Genomic DNA, 27,117 nt, shown 5'->3' with positions numbered 1-27,117 from the left:
TAAACCGGCACTGAGTGGCAGGTGGTAGCCAATTCCTTAATCTGCCCTTTTACTAAACATATATCGTGCAAGCAGCCAGCAACAGGTGGCAGGGGCTGGCCAGCTCTCCCCGATCTTGCTATTTTTAAAAAGAGCTTATCTCTTGCTAGTTGGAGTTTTTTTACATAATCTTCAGCCAACCAACACCAGTTCCTCCCTCTGTGGAGGGAAAGAGGGGCAGTGGGCAGGGAGGGGACAGCTGATGGATGGCTATGGTCCTGCTCTACACCCCAGCGGTCCCCCATATGACACTGGAGCAGCAGGAAGCCTCGGGCTTCATTTCCCCCTTTGGGTTCTGCTTTTTGCCACCCTGTGGCGCCTGCCTATGTCTCCATGCTGTCTGAAATGGGGTTTTGCTCCCTGTGCTATCTGCAGCGGGGTTTCACTCCTCAAAACCTGGGAAAACATCACCAGAAGTGGGACTGAATCAAACCCCCAAAACCACGGCTCTGCCCCAGCAAACCAGCAGCGACATCCCTGCCGCTCTCCCCTCACCTGTGGGCTGCTGGTGCCGAATCCCAGGCTGGGCGTGGAGGGGACAGACATCGAGTGTGGGCCCATAGGGGAGCTGATAACGGAGAAGGGTGGCCCCATGCCATTGATGGGTGAGCTCAGGGTGCTGATGGGTGAGTGCAGCTGGCCCGGGGAGCCCAGCGAGGAGCCGATGCCCGGCCCGATGGACGGGTGCAGGGATGGGGTGGCCATGGGGCCTCGGCTCGTCGGGGAGTTCAGGGGTGTGGAATTCACTTGGTTTGAGAAATCTGGAAGAGAGAAGAAAAAAAAAAAGAGAAAAGGGCTTGAGTCTCATCTGGTATCGCAGCCAGACCTCTAGAGGCTGCTTTTCAACACCCCCAACCTCCTGATGCACACACCTCCACCAGCACCACTTCCAAAATCCCCTTTTGTTTTGGTCTTTTTTGGTGTAGAACCCAAAAATCACTAACAGAGAGAGTTCCCAACTCCAGAGCTGTCACTGCCCTCCTCCCTCCTTCACCCCCCGTACCCAGCAGCATCGCTCCCCAAAGAGTGCAGAACCAGAGGGCGTAGAACTAAGGGATGCAGACCAGGGGATGCAGGACCAGGGCCCATCCTACAGATACCACCATTCAGATTTCAAGGGGATGCTAAAGGGAAGGTACAGAGGGACAGACGACGCACAAAGAGGAGGGCTGGGGGGCTGTGCAAGCTGAGCTTCGCAGATGACACACTAATTGCTGCATGCAGCACTGGGGGGGGGTGCACCCACCATGCTCTGAGCAGCTCGGCTGTCCCAGGGGAGTGAGAGAGGGGTGTTTAAAAATAGCCAGCAATTCTCCCGAGAGGAGACATGGAGCCATTCCTGGCACGTTTCCTCCTCATCCTGTCACGCTGCTTGCAAAACAATCCTAGGCAAGGAAGAGGCAGGCTCGTGGCCCCCAGGCTGACTGCGGGGGGAGCAGCCGGAAGGCAGTGGGGTGGGGCTGTGGGAACCCCCCCGGCACCCCAGAGCTGCCTTGGGCTCCCAGCAGCAAATACATGGGAAGTGAGGGGCAGGTGACAGCAAAGGCCCTTGACTGGAGAGCAGGGCTTTGTGGTGGGGTCTGAGAGCCACTGCATTTGGCTGCAGGCTGCTGAAGTTCATGCTGTCCTGGGAAATGATGGCTTCTGTCACCTGCATGGGGTCAGGTGTCTCCCCAGTCCCACTTCTTCTTGTCCCTATGGGCATGGAGAAATGGTGTAAGGGCAAGCAAGGCTCCGTCTCATCACTGCAATACCATGGCTCCAGGGATGGGGGGAGGGGGGAAACTGCAAGCAAGCCTGCTGGTCTGCTGCCCCTACACACATCTCTTGCCAAACAGATGCAGACCAGAAGGATTTTAAGCAACAGAAGCATTGCACAGTGGGAAATGTGCTTGACAAACCCACAGCAAACCCAGCTCCAGCCAGCTCCCCCAGAGAGCAAGGAAATCCCACCACAGGGAAGCGCAGACCCCCAGCAAGACTGCAATGCTCCTCTTGCAAAACTGTACTCAGCATCACACCACTGCACCCAGCATCCCACCTCGGACACACAGAGGGGACACACGCCCTGACCCTATGCCCCAACCCAATGCCACCACCAATGGCAAAGCCCAGCCCTGGCACACATCTCCATGTGCTCCCTGGGGTCTTGGCCTCGTGTTGGCTCCTGCAGGATGTTGACTTAAAATAACCACCAGCCACTGCGTCATCTGCGGATGAGTGACATGAGTGCTGCACAACAGGAACCTCAGGACATTCCTCGAGGCTTCAGGACTGTTCTTCCCAGTTCTCTGCTTTTTGGATTCTTTAAAGGAGTTGGAGTAGGGCTTGGCACCACAATGTGCTCTGAGGACATGGGATGAAAGCTATGCCTCGTCACCCTCCTAACCTTCACTCTCAGGGTGCTCAAACAAAAGGAGATGTTCATCCTGCAGCAGGTTGTGCACATGGGCATGGAGCCCTGCTCTCTGGAGGAGCCCCAAAAACCCGCAGCAGCTGGGGTCCAAAATGATGGATGGGGATGAAGACATCCAAAACTGAAAACCAAGGCAATGGATGGTGGATGCATCAAACCACAACCGAGGATGCACTGGGCTCACAGCCCTGAAGCAGCATAGTGGAACAAGGCTCTTGTGCTGGCAGTAGGGCGAAGGAAACACATGCAGCCCTGCCTCCAATGGTCCTGGGAATTTCAGGCGCTGCTGAGGCGAGGTCGCAGGCAGGTTACTGGCGAGCAGCCCGTGCCGACTGCAGCACGTCAGAGAGCAAAGCACGTGTGGGCTCGACTCACCATCCCAGCCCCTCTCCTGAAATAACCATCCCCAGGACACAGAGCTCCCCAGCACCCCGCACCCATCCTGTTTACTTCGTGCTGAAGACGCAAATCGGGGAGAAGCGCAGCCACGTGCTGGGGTGTGTTTGCACCCAAAGCCCACAGCCATGCACACGGAAGCAGCGTGGCTCAAAGCACCGGGAAGTTTCCACTCCTCCTCAAACTCGTCTGCAGAGATCCCAAACAAGCAAGAAGGAAACGTTTGCCTCTGGCACAGGCAGAGTGTGCTCACCCCAAATCTCAGCCAGCTATAAGGAAGCAGGCAGGGAGCCCTGGGATGAGCTGTCTTTCAAGCACAGCCCAAAGTGTTCATTTATGTTGAAACCCTAACACCCAGATTGAGGAAACATCCTTCAAATAAACAACTCCAAGCAAATAAACACCTACAACGAAGGATACAGCTTTGGCTAAGCAAACTGGGGAGGTCACTTCTCAAAGGCTGCTTCAGTGCAAGCAGCGTGAGGCGGTTCATTTTTCTTGTGTACTTTTGCCATTTAAAGCCACCGTGTGTGATTATCTCCTGACCAAAATAAACTCTGTGTCTGTTTCTAAATACAAGAAAAAAAAAAAGAAAAAAAAAAAGCAGTTCTCAAAGCATTTCCCCTCTTGCCGCACCCATAAATTGCAGCTATTTTCTCTATGTGTCCTTTGTTTAAACACAACGACCTCTATATATCCTATAAGATGCCCCATGGCAGTAGGGAGAGAGAATCGAGAGATGCTCACAGCTGAAGAATGTGCAGCAAAGCTCTTTATTCTCTAAATTATGAACCTGCAAGCCACAGAATCCGGAGGGATATTTTCCCAAAGAAATGGACACAGAGGGCAAGGCCACGTGGCATGGGGAATGCAGCAGCCACACAGAGCCATGCTTTGGGCTCTGCTCCGTGTGTCCCAGCACAAAGCACTGCACAGAGCAGAGCTGGTGGGTTCTGATCCGACCACGCGATAAGGAGCCTCATTCTGTAAGAGGATGGGGTTTTTAGGCCCACCGTGCTCATCACTGCCCTCCACGCTTGCAATGCATCCATTGGGTGCCTCTATCGTGGTTTCAAGGCTGGGGAAAGCAAGACATGGAAGAGTCCATCTGGGGGACTGAATCAACCTGCCTTGTGGGTTTGTTTTTTTTTTTTGGCCTGATGTCTTCGTGCCAAGCAGCGTTTCTTAACTGTTATCAGTTTTCAATAAGAAAACATCATTACAAAACATTTGCCTCCATTCTCATCCATGTGCATTAGATCCTCAGAGCAGACCAGACAAGCAAAAAATGTCCCTCTGCACTTCGCACCACTATTTTCCATTCCCTTTGGCACTCCCTGGACCAAAAGCCCAAAGCTCCCAATTGCACCAGCAGCAGCCTGCAGTACACACAGCTTTCAGCCCCCAGGTTTTCTAAAGCACCTGAGCAAGCCAGCAGCCCTTGCATCACTTCCTCCACGCACCACTCCCCCCCTGCATTCAGCACTTGCATTCACCACCAGAGCTGCATTTCTCAGTGCTGCTCTGCCCGGTGAGCCCCAGGCAGCCCATCAGCTGCTGACACAGCAATACCTCGGGCTGTGATTTTAACACTTCTAAACCAGAGCAGAAACAATTACAACAGCACAGGGGCGATTTTTCCCAGGATAGCTCATTTGTACCAGAATAAACTGTACCAGCATAAGCTTTCACCAGTATAATCTTCATTGATGCTTAAGAGGCTTTGCCAGTAAAACTACAGTGACCCAGCTCTGCTGGAAACCCTTTTCTGGTCTATCCAGGAGCTCACTGTGCTGCTGGCAGGGGGGAAGCCCCAAAGCCCATCTCCAGCCCCCAGCACCCACACTGTCCCACGGGTGGTGGCACAGCCCAGCATCCCCAGCACGACGCCTTCACCCCCCAGGTTTCCGTTATTTGCTTTTTTTTCTTCTTATTTTTTTTCCTCAGCACCTCTTCCTCTGTAATCAGCACGCAGATCAATTCTGGGTATTGCACTGCAGGAAATTCTAAATTTGGGAAGCCGCTCCCTTCCGGAGTGCAGTCCTTACCCTGCAGGGCTGCAGTCAGAGAGGAGTCAGGACCAGCAGCAGGGATGGGGCTGTCAGAATGCTCCTCCTGCTCTGCTCCCGAGGACAAGGTTGGGGTTGGCCACGTGCACAAAGCTCCCAAAGCCAAATTCATGTGAATCCACAATGCAGTGCAACACGCCGAGTGCAGTGTTCCTTGCTTCTTTTGGTGACTCTGCAGGTGGCGAGGTTCCCTAACAGTACTCAGCAGTGAAAATCACTGCCCATTTCTCTCGTGCCTCAGAAGCAGCACAGCAGAGCCCCAGCAGGCTTTCCCCTGAGGAACCTCAGTGCAGAGATGAGTGCCTGCCCTGCGGCGTGATGGGACCCAATGGTTCGACCCCAGCTTTCACCTGGAAACTGCCATGGGAGTGGTGACCACCAGAGGTCAGGTCCTCGCTTTGGTCCCTGATGAAAGAATTCAGGGAAAAGAGCATGTTTGCAGTGCATGATGCTCAACAGCCCCCAGCCTGGAGTGAGTTTGCTTTGGATTTACAGCAGCACAGCAAGGTCCCTATCCTGCAAGAAGGCACGGCATGAGGTCCCATCCTGCCACCTCCAAGGAGGTGACAATGACGATCCCAAGCACCAAAGTCACGTCCAGCTTGCACCCACCTCCCCCAGAGCTTTAAAACCTCCCAGCTTGCAAGAGGGAGAAGCCAATCAAGGGTGGCACACAGCACCAAACACACCTTGGGAAGCCCTCCGCTCAGCAGCGCAGCACCCATGGGACCAAGGAGCAAGAAGCATCCTGTGGCCAAAGACACCAAACCACACCGCATTCACAGCACTTCGCCTGGCGAAGACAGGCAGCCCATCCCCCAAAACCAGGCACGAGGAAGTCGTGCGGTTTCACCCAAAAAAAAAAAATCACTTGAATTTTTTTTTTTTTTCCCCCTTTCTCTTTCAGGCTCTCCCTAAAGCTGCACAGGGGAGAACGCATGTAAATCTCTCTTCTTGTGGGTGTTAAGAAATCACAGCCTGCGTCTGCTCCTCGGGGAGCGATCGCCGCCGCCGCGCGGTGCTTTCCCTCGAAGGGAGGGCGAGGAGCTCAGTTTCACTGCTCACAGTGGGTTCCCCCTCCCCACAAGTTTTCACTTTGACCGAACTAAAACCTCAAAGCCGCACAGCTGTGCTCCCCCATCTCCCCCATTTCCATGGAACCAGTGATGCCAGATGGGGTGAGGACACGTTTGGGGGCTGTGGGTCCCCCTGGGGTCTCCTCTTTGGCCAGGGGAGGCTCACAGCATCAATACAGGGTTCAGCCAACCCAACTCCTCTGTACACATCCCATAAATTCAAGACGTTGCCTCCAGCCCACATTTTGTCTTATGAGGCTGCAGCATTGAATCACAGCACCCGTGGGCAGCTTTTCCCTAGCGCTCTGCACATCCCCAGCCTCAATCCCTGGCTCTGTGCAGCCTCTGCTCTCCTCCTGAACATAGCAAGGGCAACAAGTGCAAAAGCACTCCATCCCTTTCAATCTTCTCTGTCCTCTGGACACAACTTTGTGGATAAAAATCAAACCTCCCCACCACCCACAGGGGTGAGGAAGGGCTCACCAACGTTTGTATTTTTGGCAGCCCACCCTAAAGTACCACAGGGGCCCTACTGGGAGATGTTCAGCCCATGAGCACCTCATAGCCTACCAGAGCCCCGAGTTCTGGTGACCCCACACCAAAGAACCCACAATCCTGCCTTTTGGGGTTGGCATCCCCCAGATAACCCAGGGCAGGCTCCGAGCCCTCCTCACTTTGAGCAGTGCTATGGGTGGAGGAGGCAAAAGCAGGAAGTGTGAGCAAGAGGAGAGCATGACCTACGGGGGGGGGGGGGGGGAATGCTGCAGCAGGGCCAGGGGGAGCAGGAAGGGGGCGGAGGGGTGCACCCAGGCAAACAAGGATTCTGCTGATAAAGCAAATGTGACTCGATCACACGCTTGTGCAAAGATGTCACAACAGTCCTGAGAAATTACAGGCTCCTATTTCATCCCTCAAGGGCCGGCGCTGCCCCTGCTCTCACAATGCACTCTGTTCTGCTGTCAGCGGCCCTGAGAGTGCCCCTGATTTACAGGCTGGGAACCTGCTGCAGGATCAGGCGAGGAGAGGTGCAGGGTCCTGCCGGCTGCCTGGGCTGCAGGGCTGGCAGAGGGCTCCTCATTCTCTTCCTCCTCTTCATCATCATCCTCATCAGCTGACCATTAAGGTCCCTTCCAACCCAGACCATCCTATGTTTCTATGACTCTGAGATCCCCCCATGCCCACACTGACCTTCGCATCCTCCCTGACTTCACCCCTTTCTCCAAAACCAGCGCGGCGAGAGCAAAAGCGCAGCGGTCCCGCAGGTTCCTGAAGCTTGTTATGGCCTTTTAATTACATTCAATTGCAGTTTTATGAGCTTACGGGCAAATTGGAAGTGATCTAATTGTCCTTGAGGGGGTGCTACGCTCTGAGCGACGGAAAATCAAGCAGGAGGCAGAGAGATGCAATGGGAGCTGGGAAGTATTAGGGTCGCTCTAGCTGCAGCAAAAGAAGTTGGGGGCTGCATGCATGACAATGGCTGGGCAGCACCAGCACTGCATCACCTGCATCCCCAGTGCCCTTCCTACCATCCCAAGCACACAGGCTCCATCACCATGCAGGGTCATGGACTCCTCTCCTGTCTCCATGCTTTGGGGGAAGCCGCTCCACCAAGCCCTAAAGTCTTCCTCTCCAAAGCAAGCAGGGAGACAAGCAGCAAAAAGAGTGCAAGAAAGCAGTGCTGAGTCCTGGTTAACGAGAGCTTGCAGCTCCATCTCCAAAATAGGGCTGACCACCCATGTGTCTTGTTGGAGGGAGAGCTGCACCACTGCTCACAGATGATGGGATAAGAAGACACCGAATGCCAAACAGAAGCAAGGAAGAGAGAAACACTCCAACTTCACGTGGGTGAAAGGTGCGAACGGAAGACCTGGAGATCCAGTGAAAAAATACCTCCTCCAGAGCATCCGCTGCTTTGCCAAGGGCCAAAGGGAAGGATGCTGCTGGTGCTGCAGTCAGGTTCTGCTCAAGACAAGTTTGCAGACCAACTTTGATCCAACAAACACAAGGCAAACCCAGACCAGGTCTCCTGATCCCCCCCCCCACTGCCCAGCCCTGGGCTTGGCACAACCCCTCCCTTCCTGCAAACAGATCTTACACGAGCAGAGGTGAGGGTGCATGTGGGAAATGTGAGCACTGTGCATCTTAACCCTTTAACAGAATGCCCACCCTGCCCAGACCCCAGAACTCTCAATATCTTCCCCCCAAGGATCAGACAAATCCCAAGGAGTGACTCCTGCTGCCCAGCAGCACCAACCTGCTCACCGTCAGCCAGATGGATTGAGTTATGGTGCTGTGCTCGTGCATTAATCCAGATTTGAGATAATTACAGTCATTCGTTTGGCATAATGGGCTTTAATTGATCCAATGTGGCTGGCACCAGTGCTCACCACCAACATGCAGCCGGCACTGCAACACCACCAGTCACAACGTGGGCAAGGAAAAGCAATGCTGCAAAGTGGGTTTTCAGCAGCTGGAGGCGGTTTGGGGTTTCAGCAGGGGAAGCTGTTGGCAGGGGATGGCAAGGACAGAACTGCGTGGGTCTTCCAGGTGAGAGCCAGCACAGCGATGCACAGAGGTGGCCTTTGGGCAGAAGACATCAGAGCAGCCTATGAACAGCACTTCCCTTAGGGAAGTGCCCACCTCCAGTTCCAAGAGGTTCCCTGGAGCCCTTCCCCACCATGTCCCTGTGCCTGACAAGCAGCCAAAGCTGGAAACCCAATGCAAGCCAAGGACTATGAGGTCCAGACCCCACACTGCTGTCCCCAAACCACAGCAGCACCGTACTGAGCCCTTCACCTCATCCCCACATCTCCATCCACTGCAGAGGGAGGTCTGGGGCAAGGAGCCTGGGAACTGGGTGCCTACGTGCTGCAGGAAGGCCTGATGAGATAGGGAAGGCAGCCACCAGAGCCAGCACGCCTTCAGTAAAAGCAAGTTCCTTCTGGACGCCAGACAGCACGTGCTGTTTTTCAAGGGAAAAAAGCTGCCTCCGGTCTTACATGACCCCCAGGGTTCAGCAGCAGGGGCTGGGCAGCAGGGAGGTTATCCCCAGATTGAGGTTTTTCTTCCCAGAATCAGCTGGCATGAGGAACAGATGGACAGACGGACAGGTTGGGGAAGGCTCTCTCTACCCAGGATAAGAACCCTTCCCCAAGGTGAGTTGCAGGAAAGGATGCTACGCCTGCATTTGGGTTTCAGTTCCTGGTTGGAGGCCAAAGCTAATTAGGTTGCACACAGTCCAATCAGATAGCCTCACTAATTGAGCTGGGTCAATGTCCAACGGGTCTCCGCATTCCAGGCGTTTTGACAGCCCACAGATAACAGGGAGGGCCTGGGAAGGGGAATAACCCTTAAAAAAAAAAAAAAAGTTCCTATCACGCACAGAAGGGCCAGAGCCTTTCCATGATAGCAGCCCCAGGTTAACCCCTTGGGCACCGCCAGCAGATGGAGGGGTAACGTGGTGAGCAAACCCCCCCATCTGGTGTGCACCTCCCAGGGTCTCACCCAGAGAAATGGGCACTGAATGACAGATAGAAGACATCAGAGGTGCCCCTTCCCAGGGCAGGTTGTTGCTGTCTCCAATAGCAGTGCTAAAGCACACCGCATTAAAAAACCTCTGCTTCTTCCAGCACAGAATTCTATTTGTGATCTCTCCGTTTGGATCCACACTCACGTTACGTGTTTATCTCCATTAGATATTCCCTTCCTCATCTCCTTCATCACGTAAACCACAGAGAGGGTTCTGGGTTTGGGTTTTCTCTTCCCTGCCTGCCTGCCCAACTGTCCTTGCTCAAACAGCAGTGAGAGAACAAGCAGCGGATGAAGCTGCAGTGCACCCCAGCAGCCCCCCAGCTCCTCTCCCACTGTAACAAAAAGCAGTGCAGCAACCCAGCTCTCCCACTGAGGACCCCCACTGCGCCTTCCAAACACTTTTCCAGACCCATTTCCCACTCAGGATTTACTGGGAACCCCCCCAGTCCAGCACAGGAGCTATGGGAAGTACTTTTAGCTGTTCTGCTGGTGGCTGGGCTCCCTCCCCCTCCCACGTGCCAGCAGCTCCAGACAGAAGTTGCAGCGCTGCGTTCCTCTCCTCCCATGATGCCTTCATGAGGAAGATGCTCCTCCAACCCTCTGCCCCAGCATCTGGCAACCCCTGTGCTGAGCAGGCAGCCAGCACCCAGAGTGATGCCACCTACACTGCTAGCTCAATGACTGTCACTGCAAGATTCTGGCATGTCCTGGAGCCCACGTTATGCACCTCCATCCTCTGAGAGTCCCTGCAATGCACAAAAACCCCAGGTGGGTGAGAGCACAGCAGCAGCACGGTGACACAGAAACCAAAGATTTCACATGCATCCAAGCCACTTTGGAGCAGGACGTCCTCAGCAGCATCTTGATCCTGACTGCACCTAGCAGAGCAGGAGCCCACCAGGGAAAGCTATGGACCATGAGAGCTTTGCACCATAGAGTTCTTGGCACTGTGGAGAGCTTTGCATCACGGAGAGCTCTACACCATGCACTGTCATCATGGAGAGCTTTGCATCACTGCATGCTTGGCACCATGGCGAGCTTAGCACCTCAAAGAACACTGCAGCACAGAGAGCTCTGCACCAAAGGGAGCTTCACACTACGCAGAGCTTCGCGCTATGGGGAGTTTTGCACCATGGGGAGCTTTGCAGGACCCCCTTCATGCCTTCTTCCCTTCCGTAGGTGCAGGCAGCACCCCCAGCCCCATTCCCACGCCCCACACTCCCAGGCTGTGCCTTTAAGAGGTGAGCAGGGAGCACGCGGCCGGGCCGTTTTCCGAAGGAACATTCATTTGCCAGCATCACATGCTCCACAGCTGCAGCCTGGCAGTGATTTATACGCCTCTGAAGTTCATCAGAGGGAAAAGTACTTTCCAGGCTCTCCGTATCCCCCCCCTCACACACACACCCCTCTCCTTTCCTCTGCCCATGGCCAAAGCCCAGCTGAAAACCCGCTCCCATCCATCACCTCCTGTGTCACCTCCTGCCATCACCACCCAGCCCAGGCACCCCTTACTCCTCCCGGCATCTGCAAGCAAAAGAAAACTTCCTCTGCCTTCCTCGCCTCCACAACCCACCAATGGGACAGCCATTAAGAAGGGACTCCTCTGTGGGGTTGGGGGCTGGTGAACCCCCACCCCCCATGCACCCCCAGGGCCCCATAGCCAAAATAAACGGCAGCCAGCGGGCCGGCGACCCCTCCTCCTGCTGCCACCACCCACCCCCTGCACGCCGTCCTCCGGGGAGGTTCAAAAGTTCAAGATTTTCACATTTCCCTAACGTTATTTCAGGAAATTGCTGGAGAAAGGAAAGACGGCGCTGCCGAAAAAGCAATCCGCGTGTGGATACAATAACACACAGCAACCCCAGGCTGGGCTCACAAACAGCCCAATTCTCACCCCGCACGGCACCGGTGCGTTCTTTTGGCCCTGAGCTCTTTGCACAGCACTGAGTTTTGCAGTTATTCCTAAAACAGTGCCCAGGCTCAGCCCCGGCTGCTCCAAAGCAAAGCTGCCACAGCGGTGAGCAACGCAATGGGATGGATGCTATGGGACGGCCCCACGCAAACCACTGGCACTCCCTGCACAGTGATGGATGTTGAGTGGGCAGGCTCCAAAAACAAACCAAAGCATGGCAACACAGTGCTCACAGAGGCTGGAAAACACCCGGTTGCACTCACAGCTTGCTGGGGGCCATGCTGAGCTGTGTCCCCCCATGGGGAAATGCAGCTTGGACCCAGATGTGTGCAATTTGGCTTTCCTAGAGTGTGCACAACACACTGTGCAATGGGGCTCAAGCTCCAGTGTGGCACAAAGCTCCAGATTTGTTCAAAAGCAGCAGAGTCGCACCTGGTTTTTCATCAAAAACAGGTTAAGCTGCAGCCTTTGCTGAAGGTTCATGGGAAAGGTTCGTAAAACGACTGAAACCCTTTGGCAAACCTGAATTTGGGGTTACAATGAAACGTGAAACTCAGCTGCTTTCATGTGGTTTGGGGTTTTTCGTTGCAAAACATTTGGCACAGCAGCTTCTGGCAAGAGCGCGACAATCAAATCCGCGACAGCACATCTATAGGAGCGAGGAATTCAGATACACCCCGATAGCATTCAGCCTGGTAAATGATTAACTCTGATTTGAAGCCGTCTCATTAGCACAGAGCCTGGCCCCGTGCCACCGTGCGTTATGGGATGTGGGGCTGAGCCCTGCTTGAGACGCAAGCACTGCAGTGACGGAGCACAGCAGCACAGCAAGATGCGCCCCGTGCAGGTGGGGTGGGAGCAGGGAGATGCATTGGTGGCACTTCCAGGGTCTGTGTCATGCCCACACAGTGCATCCTGTGCTTTCTTCCCCTTTCAACAATGGGAAAAAGCAGAAAAAGTGCCACTGAGCAAAGAGTTCAGCACCCACTCTGTACAAAATGCCCTTCATCTGTATTTTACCCCACACAGGCATCCCCACGGGATGGGTTCCTGTACATGCCAACAGCCAGCCTGTCACTTGGAAGCATACTGTTTCACCTCTTCCAAGCATGCAACGTAGGTCTTGGGGTCAGCTTGGGGTCTTTTTTGTCTTTAGGTTTGCTGAGTTCTCAGGGCTCTTGGAGCCAGAGGTTCTCATTTGGGTCCAACTGGGGTTGCGCTCTGCATTCCCCACTCTGCTGCACCTAAAATCGCTGAGAACGTGGGACGTTCCTACCGACATCATAAGGGGGAGAAGGAAAAGCCACCAGCTCAGAGCAGCCCCACCACTTCCAGTTGGGAACTATAGGCGATGCACGCATGTGTGGCCACTGATATCCACAGCCGAGCACCCTGCTCACACCAACCCACATCTGCACACCCCGCAGGCGTGACGAAGCTGACCCACTGCAAATTAGCAACATAAGCATCCCCGGATTATCGATTTCCTCGAAGGAATGCGATTTTCCCTGATGAGCTCTTGGCACGCATCCATCACCCCCATCCTCCATTAACCCCATGCACTTGCTGTGCAGCAGCCAATTCCCCCTGGGGGCCTGAGGGCTGCTTTCCACAATGGAAGTGCCTCCAATGCTCTTCCTGAGCCATTGAGGGCACCCAGCTGCTGGGCAGTGGGTCTACTGGGATGGCACATCCACAGCAGTTCTGTCCATTGGAGAAAAGGGGCTGCAGGAGCTACCCATGTGCATGGGGACAACACAAAGCTGGGCAACCCGTGCTGCATGGTGCTGCTTGGGAGCTCCCACAGAGCAAGCTTCCACTCAAAGCTATGGTGCAGAAGGAGTTTGTGACACCTGGAATTGGATTAAAAGAATGAAAGCCACAGAAATGAAGAGTGGGGCAGCTCAGAGAGCCAGTACTGAACATGGAAAGGGATTAAACGCATCCATATCCAAACAAGAAATAATGACAACATCTGTTTTGCACCACAGTGCTTTCAATATGTGCTGACTACTGCATTTGCAAAGAGCAACGCTGAAGATTTTGCAGCCATCTAAGGAGAAGGCTGCTTCCTTCCCAGAAATGCCCGAGTCACTCTGGAAAAGGAAACGAGGCCTCCTGAGCCACTTCAGTGCTGCGGAAACACTCCCAAAGCCTCTGCAAAGGACAGAGAGCAGAGCACCAGCATGGACAGGGATGGGGACAGGGATGGGGACAGGGATGGGGACAGGGATGGGGACAGGGATGGGGACAGGGATGGGGACGCCCTGCAGGACAGCGGGTGCCAGCACAGCATGGCAACGCATTGCTCAGGCTGATGGGTTCATGCCTGGCATGCCCAGAGAACATTAATTTCATTACTGGTTTGTGCTCATCGTTTTTATTACCTGAGGAGCACTCAGACTGAAGGCTGTGTCTAATCCCACTTTCCTGTGCATTACTCTCTTAGCAAAGCTCCTCACCCTCCCCAGGGGACACCCAGGCTTGGGGACAAATGGCACCACTGCTGCAATGCACAGAGATCACTGCATGGCAACGTGGTCCGTGGGGGCTTTGCACTGTCTCTGCTTCCAGCAGAAAGGCAGGAGTTTATGGAGCTGAATGACCCACACTGATGGCAATGGGGAGAAAAACAGGACCACACATAGGAGAAAAGCGTTGGGTGGGTGGGACCCATTCTTCTTCCCTGCTCATCCCAGAAAGGGGTCAGGAACAGACCCCGAGAGGGGAAGGGTCCATTGAGTTAAGTGAGGCAGATGCCATTTCCGAGGGGTGGGATACAGGGAGCACCATCATGACATCTGCAATTACAGAAAGCCAGATAAAGAAAATCAAATCTCATGCTTCAGGGCATAGGCTGATGAGCACAAGGGTCAGGAAGGAATTTCTCTCCCCTCACACAGCAGTGCACAATTGGGTCAGTGAATTACCGGGTGGCACAAGCCCTTGACTGGTTTTCCCTTTTCTTTTCAAAGCCCTCACTTCTCACCCACGTCAGACAGCAGCATTTGAAGGTGCAATGGCTTAATCTGGTGTGGCAGGGCCAATGCTTCCCCTATCACCCACCTCGCTAAAGATCAGCATCCCCATTTCAGCTGCAGGACCACAAGGGGACCCCTCCCAAGGGCTGATGCAAAGCCAGCCCTCTGCCTCACAGCTCTGACACCAACCTCAGCCCTCATTACCACTGCTACACCCCTCTGAACGATCCCAGCCATTCCCCTGAGCAAGGACCTTGTCCCTCCCTGTGTTTGCACGGCACTGTGTACACCTCTGGAGCTATTTAAATAATAATTGGCAGTAATAAAAGCTGCAATGTTGGCTCAGAAAGTAACTGTGCTGGAAAAGGGGCTGAGCATAGAGAAGCAAACTGAGGAGTGCCAGTGGTTTTGTTCACAAAGGTCGGAGAACGCTTGCAGTAACAGCAGTCGCTCCGCATCCAGCATCTTTTCTCTTCCTTAAGAAACTTCTGTATGCACAGAGCTGCTTAGCTGGGAGGATCCAACCACAGAGCAGAGGCTCCCATTTCCATCTGAAACCAAGCAAGCAAACAAATGCAAAGATTGCCCAGAACGTGTGTCTATCTGTGTGCAATCCTCCCTAAGCCAAACCACACGCTTCATAATCCACACAAACAGTTGCTGGGCTTCTTCCATTGCCAACCAGTATCCAGTAACAGCTCTACATCACCAAGGGTGGCATCTGTAGATGTAATCTGGTCTTCTTCTACACCTCCTGGGTTGTAGAAGAACCCAGGAGAGCAAATCCTAGCCAAAAAGGTTGACTGGCCCAGTTTGGCTTGGTTGGTTGCTTTTATCAAATAGCACCTATGATTGGTGTGAATGGAAGGTATTGTTCAATGAATGCTAAGCACCATGATGCCCCCAGCTCTACTCAACACAGCCATCACACAGGGCTGCATTTAGGGATCCTACAGCCCTAGAGGTGTCTTGGTCAGACTGCACGGCTTGGACTGTTGGCTAATCCTACTCAAACCCTAACCTTATCCCTAACCCTACCCAAGCCCATCACTAACCCTAAGCCAACCCCTAACCCTACCCAACTCTAACCCTACTCCTAACCCTGCACCCAACCATGCACCAGGCCTGCAGGCAGTGACTCAAATCTGCAAGGCCACCAGGATCCAGCCCCAGGACTGCCAGGGAAAGGTGGAATCAAAGGTACAGACGTGTTCTGAGCAGGGATTGGCATGCCCAGACTCAATCCCTACAATCCAAAGGCAGAGCCAAGAGCAGAAAGCTGGTGCACAGGGCTGGGATGGGGCAATGGGAGGTTCAGTGCTGAAAACACAATGCAGAGAAGCAGGAGAACAACTATGGGGGGAAATGTTTGAAGGAGCCTGTGGTGGCTTGCTTGGGAAAATGGAAAAAAAAAAAAAAAAGAACAGAAACAAAAGGCAGAAGAGGGTGGCAGAAGCTGAGCACTGTGGTCACCAGCAGCACGAAGAGCACATCCTGCCCACTGTGCACTGCCAGCCTGGTGGCCACGGCTCCTAAACACAAACCAAAGAGCTGCAGAGGAGGCCAGGAGGCTGTGGGAAGTTCCCACCACGGGGTGGTGTTGCTAAAGGATGGGTCTCACTCCTTGGCATCATCACTTAGGATTTTGGCCATTTGTCTGCCTCAGCTTCCTCTGCAGGTGAAGGAACTGCCAGGCTCCATCCAGCTCCCCGTACCTCTGCTGCAGCACTGCCAAACCCCACCAAAGTGCAATGCTTCACATCACAGCACCCACTGCCATCACGTCCCAAGCAGCAGGGACAGCCCCGTCCTGCTCCACGATTCCTGCACTGACAATTCCCCAGCACAAATTGCAGCTCTGAGTGAGCTGGGGACAGCCCCAGCCATATGAGAACTGAGCACAGCTGTATCCTGGTGACTGGCAGAGCTGGGAGTTCCATTTTTAAGCAAAAGGGATTGGGGGGGGAAAAGGGTTTGGGGGTTTTCGTGGCTTTGCTTTTTCCTCTTTAAACAGAAATGCCAATGAAACCAAGGCTGTTCCCAAGAAATTACACAGACAAATTTATTTCGTGTTTAGAGGGAAGGGGGGGGGGGAAACAATGGTAATTGTTAAAAGATCCCATGCAGACTCTTTTTCAATGCAGTTCTGCACTGAAACAAACTCTTGTTTTAAACTGTTCCTCTGCAGCGCCATGAGAACCTTCACGAAGGTTGAAACCAACCCAAAATGTCCTGATTGCTCCTTTCTGGGGACGGGTCCTGCTCCATGCTCTGCCATTCACACACCCCAGTACCCCCACCACTGCTGGGGAGCCCTGGGCTCCGGATTCCATGGGGCTGGAGCAGAGGAGGTCACACATTTCTCGTGTCCCCATAACATCACCCACAAGGCTCCAGGTGAGCAGCATCACCCAGACAAAGTACAGTCTCAGGGACACCAAAACATAGATTACTGAGGTTCAGAAGATGAATAACCACAAAGAGAAGGGAGAACAACAAGGTGAGACCTGAGGCAGCCAAGGGTCAGCTGCTGCCCTGGGGACAGCTTTGCTGCACTACTCCAACCACATCCCCAAAACTCCGTTCTCCTCCCTCCCATCACTCCCCGATCCCCATCCTGGATTCCTCTTAGAGCCCTCCAAGCTGTCATTCACCACAAACACTGAATCTGCTTCCAATTATCACAACAATGCCGGGTTAAAAATGGATACAGAGCAGGCCTGGAATTCACTGTCATTTTAAGCCATCCCTACAACTGCACAGACATCGCTGCGCTATTTCCTCCTCCTTTCAGCCACCCCAAGAACTCTGCAGCCCGACAAGGATAGGGCTGGCAATGGGAAGGGTGATATCAGGGTGATACTTTATCCCACGTGCAAAGTCCCATTCTTTCTGCTTTGGGAAGGAACACATCCCCATCAGCAGCGCCCACACCTGCGGAGCCACTATGAGAATTAATTGATCATATAAGTACAGTAATTGGAACTTGCAAAGCATAGATAATTACCTTTTATTAGTTCCTGCAGATAATCCATTATGCACTGATTAGGCCTAAGTAAGGATCTTACAGCCCTATTTTGATTAATGGCAGATTATGGATATTAAACTCAAACTGCAATAGATAACTCACTCTTCTCTCCCTCGCCTTAGGAGAGCATCACACTGTGAGTTACACCCAGGAGTCTCTGAGTAGCCTGCTGTGTCCAGAGGGAAACTGAGGCACATCCAAAACCCCACCTGCCCCCACGACAGCAGGTACAGCACCCAGGGACACAGCTCACAGCCCCAGACCCCATCCCTGAAGCCCCACAGGACAGGATGGCACAGGGGGGACCCCAATGCTCCACCGATGTCACCGCACCATGGTCCCTCAGCCGTTCCATCACCCCAGCACGGTGACAACAGCTCCCAAAGCCTCCAGAGTGATCGGCTTAAATCCCATCAGCTCACTCGCCCAGAACAGCTGTGTGTCACACCAGGCCTGATTACCTCCTCAACAGGGTGGCTTTAGCCCACAACAACTCATCACCGTTCCTCCCCAGCAGCTCCTGCGTTATCCCTTCCCCAGAAGGTCACATTCTGTTTATTTTCAGTTCTTTTCTCTGCAAGACAAAATATTTCGTGCCTGCTACCACTCGGCTTTCGGGACTGGGCAGTGGGTGCTGGAGGAAGGGGAGCTGGTTTTGTTAAGAAGGAAAGAAGAAAAAGTAGTAATGCGTGGTGTGAGCTCAGCTCTCCTCCAGCTACCAGGGTTGGGGGTGCAATTTTCAAGTGAATAAACAAACCCGAGCAGCAAGCGGATGTGACATGCAGAGTCACAGGGACAGAGCCCTCCGTTCTTCCTGGCCAGATAACCCTGGTTATCAGCATGGGGGGGGGAGAAAAGGGGGATTAAGGAAAGGAGGAAGGGAGGAGAACAGCAACTGTGGGCAAAGGAGGGCAACGGGGAGCGGGGTGAGGAGGCGCAGAGCCCCTCTCTGCGATCCCATTAATCCCGTGTGCTCGTGACTGCCAGCGCTGGGATGAATGAGATTTACTGCCCATTAAAATAAAGCCCTTTCTGTAGTTTATAAACAGCGCTGGCGCTCGGCGGGAGGTTGGATGGCTGAGTTCATTAAGCAGTGCATAAGCTCCGTCACTTTTTATTTTATTTACAGGTGAGGTGTTCAACCCTTCCTCCTCCTCCTCCTCTCGCCCTCGCTGGGGGATGCAGTGCTGGAGCTCCGAGCATCTCCAGATGACAGTTCTGAGGCATTACTATTAGAAAGAATCCTGTTTATGCATAAAACACACTCTGCATAGCAGAAAGAAAACCGTACCTGAATGACAAAGCAGCACTGCCCAGCACAGAGGGGCTCAGGGTTGTCTGAGATAGAATGGAGGCCTGGGGAAGAGCAAGGGAGCAGCAGATTGCCCCAGCAGCACCATAGCATCTAATAGCCATGCAAACCAAAGCATCTGCCCAACGCTCCCAGCTTGAAGAGGCAATGAGGACCTTCCCCTGGGCATCACCATAACACCAATGGGATGTCAGTGGAAGCTCTGTGACCACCTGCCTGACATGACAGCCCCATCAGGGAGCTCCACGTCCAGGTAGGAGGTGCAGGCCAACACATTCTCACCTGCTGGATGTGCAGCAGGGCTGAACCATCCCTTCCCATGCACAACCCCAGCACGAGGGAGGGTCTCTCCTGTTACCTCAGTCCTAAAGCACTCCAGCAGCCAGCAAATGTGTGAGCTGCTGTATCACCCGCCAGTTATCAAAAGCTTGCACAGTGGCACTTAATTACAGCCCCGGAAGCATAGGCTTCCTTAATAAATCAAAGAAATAAAGTCAGGGATGATGCACTGAACAGAGGGGGTAGGGTTGGGGGGGGAGGGGTGGGGGAATAAAGAGCTTACAGTTTCCCACTGTGTGTCCCCTTTAGATAACAGATGCTCTCTTCTTAACCTCTCACTTCATCAGATCAGCTCCAGCTGTGTTTGGATCAAGTGCACAGCCTGGCCCACTGCCAGCCTGCCTGCTCCCCATGCTGTGCCAGCTCCAGCCCTCAGCCTGGGGCCCGCTGAGTGTGTTTCACTCCATTTCTGCCATCCAAATCCATCCCAGGAGCATCCCTGGGACACGCTCAGGGTGTGGAATGCCAGGCCCACCAGCAGCTGGCCAGGCTCTGGGGAAGGGTGCAAACAGCCCTGGAGCTATGAGGCTGGAGTGATGTACCAGGCATGCTTTCCCTTTCTCCCCATGCCAGGAGGTGACACTCAGCAAACAGCCCCCAAAGGCCACGCTAACAGCTCCGCATCGTCTTGGCCATAAATTATGAGAGAAGCCACCTGGGAAGCTCTCTGCCACCCACCTCCCTGTTTATTTGCAAGTGACACCTCTTCTCCTCCCTCTGGCTTGCAGCATGTAAGAGATGCACAGATTCACTGTGCTGCACCAGCATTCAGCACTGCTGAGCTGGGAACGGTGCAAGGAGCCATCACAGCCCCAGGGCCTTAGCGGAGATAAAGCTCCAAGAAATCCCTGCTGCTCCTAATCCCTCCACAGCACAAAAATAATGAAGCGTTATCCCATCAGGCCTTAACCTAGTAATTACCCAGGGGATGGCTTAATTAGGACGGGACACCCACCTGCCATACCCCACCTAAGCCTGCCATTACACAATGTGAGGGCATCTCTGCACGAGCATCCCTTGTGCTAACCCCACCTGGAGGGGACCAGGAGGAGCTTTGTCCCCCCCAGCTTCTGAGATTGGGGACCAAGGGCATTCTCCTTGCTGCTATGGCCCAACCACCATCAGCTCCAGCAAATCTCAGCCAAAGGACTCCATGCCCTGCTGGGATAGCAGAGCTGGAGCATGAAAAGCGATCAGAGCACAGCGCTTGGGTTACAGCCCCACATAGCAGCTGCAGGGCCAGGCTGGACTCTGACAGCTCCTGGCTGCTCTCCGGGCAGTGATATCTCCAGATCTTTTACAAATAAATATCACTGCTCATTATCTCTGCATTAAAGTTACATGCTGGGCGAGATGGGCACCGAGCTTTCTCTTGCTAATCTCAAACGGATGCCAATGGTTCTATCATCAACCTCCCAGGTCACAGGCTCATCACCAGTCCCACTGTCACCAACCCAGACCCCACAGGAGCAGCACAGCACAGCACAGGACCCCTCCCCTCTGCTCTCACTTCAGATGCATCGCTCTTGGGGAGGCAAAACCATTTCCCTGTGTGAGGCCAGGCATTTGCTAAGGTTGGGTATCACTAAGCCAGCAAAGGTGAGCAGGCAGCAGTGGGGCAGGGATGACTCCTTGCACTCAGAGCATCCCCGAGGGATGAGGCATTGAGCCCTCACCCCAAAATGGGCAGTGCCCAGCTATCTGCAGTGACTGGGCCCCCAGCACAAAGGCTGATCTCAGTGGGAAAATCATCTCAAGCATCATCACTGGAGCTCAAAGCCCAGGAAGAGATACGATCGAGACAAGATTGATAACAGAGCTCCCTGGGACTTGGTATGAGTGAGCACAAACACAGACACCAACCCCAGCATGGGCTGTCCCCACTGCCCTTCTGCAGTGAAAAACTTTATGCTTGTGCAAAATCAAGACCAAAAATCACTTGGTGCTTGCATCCGCTCAGAGAAGCACGCCAGCCCTGATGTGCCCCAATGGCTGTGTGTCAGGAGATGTGCCCTGCAAGGAACTGAGACATTCAGACCCAGCAGCTCCCAACACTCTGCCCTACCCAAAGTTCCTGCTTCAGCTCCCAGCCCACCCCTTTACATCTCACCCACGAGAGGTGCCCAGAGAAGGACCCCACGGGGATGCTCTCCCCCATTTCAGGAGGGGATGGATCTCCCCAGGCAGGGGCTCAGTGGGGTGGGATATCTGCCTGCAGCCCGACACCACACACTGAGAAACAAATGCAAGTTTCGACATCATCTGCTCATTTCAACATCCCTGCTGCAAACCTTCCTCTAAAAGCACGCCCTGTCACTCCCTCGCAATCCTTCTGCTAACTCTGTTTTATCCAGAAGAGTATTTGTCACCTCCGAATAAATATTTATTAACCAAATTGCAGGTGTCTTGGGCTTCCCACCTCCTCTTCTTTCAACCGCACGTCTCGCTGACACCAGAGCTCGGCTGCACGCCCAGATGTCAGCTGGTAACAGCTCTGGGGAGCTCTGCTGCCACTTCCTTTGAGCCTGCAGTTCAAATGAGTGCTCAAATCTTCTCATCGTGCTCAGTGGGAACACCCTGGTTAAGAGGCACCCAGCACGAGCAGATGCTGGAGGGGGGGGATAAAAAGGAGCCTGTCTTGGGTCTGTTCTCACTATAAGCCTTGCACAGATAGAGGGGAGCGCACAGTTCAAATCCAAGGGTGAGAACCAAAAGATGGAGCTTGGGCAACGCTGCCCCAGCCATTGCTGTTACTCCCCACATGCCCCAACCAAAGCTCCTCAGGGCAATGCCTCCTGGTGCTGGAGCATCCTCCAGGCTGTGGGATGCATCCATCAGCTTAAAGAAATGCCTGCAGACCCTTAGTAAGCGTCTAAGTGACACTTAGATACGGACAAAACGTGTCTTGGATGCCCACTTGGACATCTTTTGGAAGTACAGCCCCGGATCCCATTAACAGCCCAGATAAAGGGGGATCCAAGCACACCCCAAAGGACTTTGGGGATTCTCTGCAGTGCTCTGGGACACTGCTGTAAGGTGGGAACACCACCAGCCTCCAGACAGGGAAGGGCTGCCCACTGTGACACGCAGCCCCTCCAATTCAATCTCTTTTTATCACCATTTAGTCCCCAAAAGACCCAACGACAGTAAGAGAGCATCAGTCCTGCCTCTCCACCAAACAGGAGCTTCCCTTCCTGCCCTTGACATCAACAGTCACACAAACACTCCACTCATCTCTCAAGAGGCTCAGGTCAAAGATTCCCAGCACCTCTGCTCACAGACTGCCGAAGAACAACTGAGCCACTCACAACAGGGAAGAGTGAAGCAGGTCAGCACAGTGCAGAAACCCAATGGAGCCAGGATGATGACAGCGCCTGATCCACCTGCAGCCCCAGGAGTTTTGTCTCCCATATACCTGCACGTGCCTCACAAACCCCATTAAAAACAGCTCCCTGCAGCACTGTGCTCACCCAGTGCCACAGCAAAAGCCCTGAGCTGCACAGAGCAAACAGAAGAGTGAGCGGGTGGGGTGCACAGCAATGATGGCTCCAGCCCAAGGAAAATGCCCTGGAATTCATATAAAAGCCACAGGATTTAATTATCAACTTGCTTTACTGAGCAGGGTGCTGTTCCTCTGCCCTTTGGCCAGCCTGGACTTTGCCTCCCAGCTTAGCTGGGCTGCAAGGGGGAAGCGTGGGGGTATCTAAGCCCCCGCAGAGCCCTGACCTGAGCACAACAAGAGGAGAACAGTGTGCAAATCCCCAAGACTTTAGGGTCAGGAGCATCCTTCCACCCACATGCTTTTGGGGGAGCATCCTTACAGGCACCATTCCATTCCAGCAGCACAGAGCACAGGGATGGAATGGTAGATCCAAGGGATACCATCACCAACTTTCCTCACACGAGGACCTTCAGTGCTAGCTCTCTCTGCCAGGTGACACTACCTGGTGCAGGAGGAAGACAGCAGAAACCAATGAGACAGATTGCAACACTGAAGAGGCAGGGGTTGCAACACCCTGAGGATTCCCCTGGCCGGTTCCTGCCTTGTAGGGACAGGAACAGCTAATTTTAGCATGCTCGGTTTCCATTCAGCCTCCAGAAGGGCAGAGTCCAAGGTCCCAGTGAAACCAGCCATGCTGTTTGTCCATCCACTGCCACGCAGGCATCGGGGCAGCAGCCAAGGGACGGCTGACCCCAAGGTCCCACTCCTGGAGGGCACCAAGCACCCACTGGTGATGCACAGAGCACTGCAGCAGCTCTATAGAGATGGGATGGAGTCATCCATGTGCCAAGCCACGCATCTCCTGATTTTACCAGCAAACAGAAGAGCCACCGGGGTGATATTTCATCTCAGAGCAAGAGTGGGATATGTTTCCTTCAGTTTCCTTCAGACATCAGCACAGGGAGCCATCGGGTCCCCAAGGACCAGCAGCCTTGGATCATCCACCACAGAGCCAACACGAGCACAGCAACGTTTGCCCAATGACATCTCCCATTGACCACAAAATCAGCACAGGCTTTGAGCAAGATGCAGCTCTGCAATGCCCCAGCAAACTGACCCGGCTGCGCACCGATAGCATCAGCCGCTGTCAGTGCTGCTCTGGGAACCATTAGCTTTAATTAGCTGATGATGCTGGAGAGGCCACATAAAACAATGAATGGGATTGATCCCTCGTGTAACACTATTGACAGTGGAGCTGCATCTGGGATCAGTTTGATGCCGGATGCATCTGTAGGGTCTATAAAACCAAGGCCTGTTTGCTTTTTCTTCTCCTTTTTTTTTTTTCCCCCCTTTTAATTTTAAATACCATAATACTAGGCCCACCAGCTTAAAAGAAAAACCCAAGAACAACAACAAAAGATGACAAAAGCCAGCAGCCCGCTCCTGGGAACCCCCTCTGATTCCCACAGATGCTGACTGAGAGCCCATTTAACCACTTCCACCATCTCTCACTGCTAAAGACCCCCATGTGCATTGCACACACACCCATTACGGTGCACACGCCTGCTTCCACGTCACTGTTACTACCTCACAGAATCATTAAGGCTAGAAGAGACCTCTCAGACCCCCAAAGCCCACACCCCACTGATCACGTCCCTTAATGCCACATCTCTGTGGTTCTGGAACACCTCTGGGGATGGGGACTCCATCACCCCCCAGGCAAACAGCTGCTCCCCTCAGCACTCACTCTAGGATTGAGATGATGACACCCCAATGCCTTTACAGCCCCAATACCCCCATCACACACGAAGAAACCCACTGAGATAAGCCCACAGTTACAAGCAAGCGGCTCGAGGCACAGAGCATCCCAACCCCACAGCATCCCCAAAAATCTCCCCATAGGAGAAGGCAGAGAACCCCAAGCAGGGGGAGCACATGCCAGCCACCCGGCTTTGCCGGCTGACACCCTGCATAACGCTTTCCAGATGTGGCTGCAGGAAGACAGAAGCAGAGCTGTTCCCTGCTGAGGAAGCTGGAAACGGGCTGAGATAATGTGGAATTCCTGAATGAGAGCCAACGCCTGCCGGGGCAAAGAGACAGCGAGGGAGAGGCAGAGCGCCTGGGCCGATACAAAACTCCTCTCTCTTTTGTGTGTGTGTGTTTTATTTCGGGAACCCTGCATGTAAAAGCCCTTAATTTATACACTGTGTGGGTTGACGGCCGTATCCAACAAATGGAACATTTTCTCCATCCCCTTGTGTGTGTGATAAACAGGCGCTGCGGAGAGGCAGGGAACAGAGCCTTTTTTCTTTGCGGTGATAAATATGCTCCCAGCAGCTCCAGCTCTCTTGGCTGGCACATTATTAGTTTTTCCTCCTCCTCTGAGGGGGAAGCTCAGCCCCCTTGCCAGGTAACTGCAGCACTGAGCTGCCCTGCCTGCACACCTCACGCTCCCCAACAGCAAGGATAACTCCATCCCTAACCCAAGCCCACCACTTTATCCAGCAGCAGCCCTAAAGCAAGCTGGAGTGAATGCTGCCCTGCAACCTCACTCTTTCAGCACTGCAAAGGTGCAACAGATATGAGCATCTACCTACATATGCACGCCCCTCGCTCCATGCAACTCGCATTCCTCATTATTGGGATGGAGCAAGGAGCCCCAATGCAGAGAGCTCAGCGCTCCCCATGCCTTCACAGAGCTGTGTTTGCACAGCCAGCCGTGCTGGGTGGACAGTTTAGTTGGCAATAATGGACTTGCAGAGGGATAAAACGGATGTTTGCCATGAGGGAAAAAAAAAATCCTGAAGCCAGAGTCAGGAAATTCGCCTCTGAGTCAGCCGTACGAGGCTGACATGCATCAAAACCCACAAGCATGGTTGTTTTTGCAAAATAAAGCCTTGGTTTGCCTGCAAGCTCCAGGGCAGCCCATGCACCGTGGGACAGCCACCACGCTGCTCCCCATGTCCCCAGCAGCTGAAATTTGTTTCTTCTTGCCTGGGAAATGCCACGGTTGGTATGCACACTGCCAAGGGAATTGTGCTGCAAGCTGAACCAAGCTCAGACCATTTTGCTTCAGGCTGGAGGTGCCAGGGTGCAGGCAGCCCAACGTGCCCAGCATTGTGACACTGCAGCCACCAGCACTTGGCCTTGCTGTGCCTGCTTGGTGCTCAGACCCTGTCTGCCATTTGGGGTGAAGCGATCCTCACAGAAGCCCAACTGCCATCCAGGATTGGTGGTTTTTTCCCCCATTCTGGCCAGAGCAGGTATCTCAGACAAACAGCATTTCCTATGGTATTTCAACACTTTTTTCCCTCAGATAGAGAACCACTTCTGCAGTCTGAGAGCAGCTTCCAGGGTCTGCAACAGGCTGTGGAGTGAACCGATGAGCGGAAACCCCAAAAGGACCTCTGAGGGTTTCAAGGAGCATCTATGGGGTCTCGGTCACGTAGTGCCCAATGGTCGTTCCTCTTTGTAATCCATTGGAGGGACTTCAGCATGCACAGCTCCAGTGAGTTGCTGAGAAACGTTTCCAAACCACAGGTCCTCACATTCCCCAAGCAGCTGTGGCATCGGGGTGGCTCCAGGGCTACATGGAGGTTGCAGCAAGCTTCAGCCCCAAGGGATGGATGCTCAGGGACTCTCGTGGAGGCACAACTGGAGGTGCTCCAGTGCCAAGTAGTCCCACACAGTGCTGTTTCCACAGAGATGGGCCACGGGGAGCAGTCTCACCCCCCACAGTAGTTTCCCCCTGCTCTGTTTGCAGGAGGAAGGCAGGTGGAAGTGCAGGGGAGCTTAATGAGCAGCTCAAGTGGCAGAGGTTAGCAGTAATGATTTTCGCAACAGATCCCACCGCTCCCCTTTTAACCTCTGCTAGTGAGCCGAAGTCCCTGAATTACACAGCCCAGCGCTCCCCACCCACCCCTGCCCACATAACCCCTCCACTTCCACTCAGCCCCGTGTACCCAAAGAACCTGCACCCCCTGCTCATTCCTCTGATCAGCTCCTAATGTGATGAGAGGAGCAGAGAAGCCCCCAGGGTTGCAATCTGGGAGGATGCATGGGGATGCGGGCAGCAACCCACAGCTCCCATTCCTGTCTCTTCACTGCTGTAGAAACTCAGGCATGGGGCCAAAGACCAAGCACAGCGTGCCCACACACCGAGTGCTGCCCATCACCTCCCTTCTGCTACCATTCAGCAAACCCACTGTCTACCAAGTGCAGGAGAAGCAGCTCCCATTCATTGCTGAGCTTCCCCAGAGGGTCCATCAGCGCACACTGCACACCCCAAGGAGAGACCCAGTCCTTCCAGACAGAGAAAGGATTTGGCTTTGGATTGTGCCAAAGGGAGGGAGAAAAGACAATGGGGCTCCTGGCTGGAAAAGATTGAGGAGAGGAAAACCACAGCAAAGGTGGCACACGGATAGGAAAGGGAAGGAGCCAGCATCCAGCACAGCCAGCCCCAGCCTTGGTCTCCCATCCTCTGCCTCACACAGGCATTAACCCTCCGCACTCTGACCCCAGAGCCAAACACAGCCCCAGGGGAAAAGCACAGGGCCAGGCACAGCCCAGCCCTCCT

General features: G+C 53.8%; 1 protein-coding gene across 2 annotated transcripts in view; it reads right to left on the bottom strand.

Annotated features, from left to right (window-relative positions):
• The window catches only part of RXRA (retinoid X receptor alpha), a 73,241-nt gene that overhangs the window by 21,577 nt on the left and 24,547 nt on the right, over positions 1–27,117 (bottom strand). For both annotated transcript variants that reach the window (XM_031601827.2, XM_090121519.1), the window contains exon 2: positions 535–800. In XM_031601827.2, coding sequence (XP_031457687.1) covers positions 535–800 — 266 coding nt within the window. The remainder of the gene's footprint in view (positions 1–534; positions 801–27,117) is intronic.

The sequence above is a fragment of the Phasianus colchicus genome, chromosome 19 (genome assembly GCF_987193195.1).
Source record: "Phasianus colchicus chromosome 19, bPhaCol1.hap1.1, whole genome shotgun sequence".
NCBI lineage: Eukaryota > Metazoa > Chordata > Aves > Galliformes > Phasianidae > Phasianus > Phasianus colchicus.
Note: the sequence above shows the minus strand (reverse complement) of the source record. Positions and strands in the feature narration are given on the sequence as shown.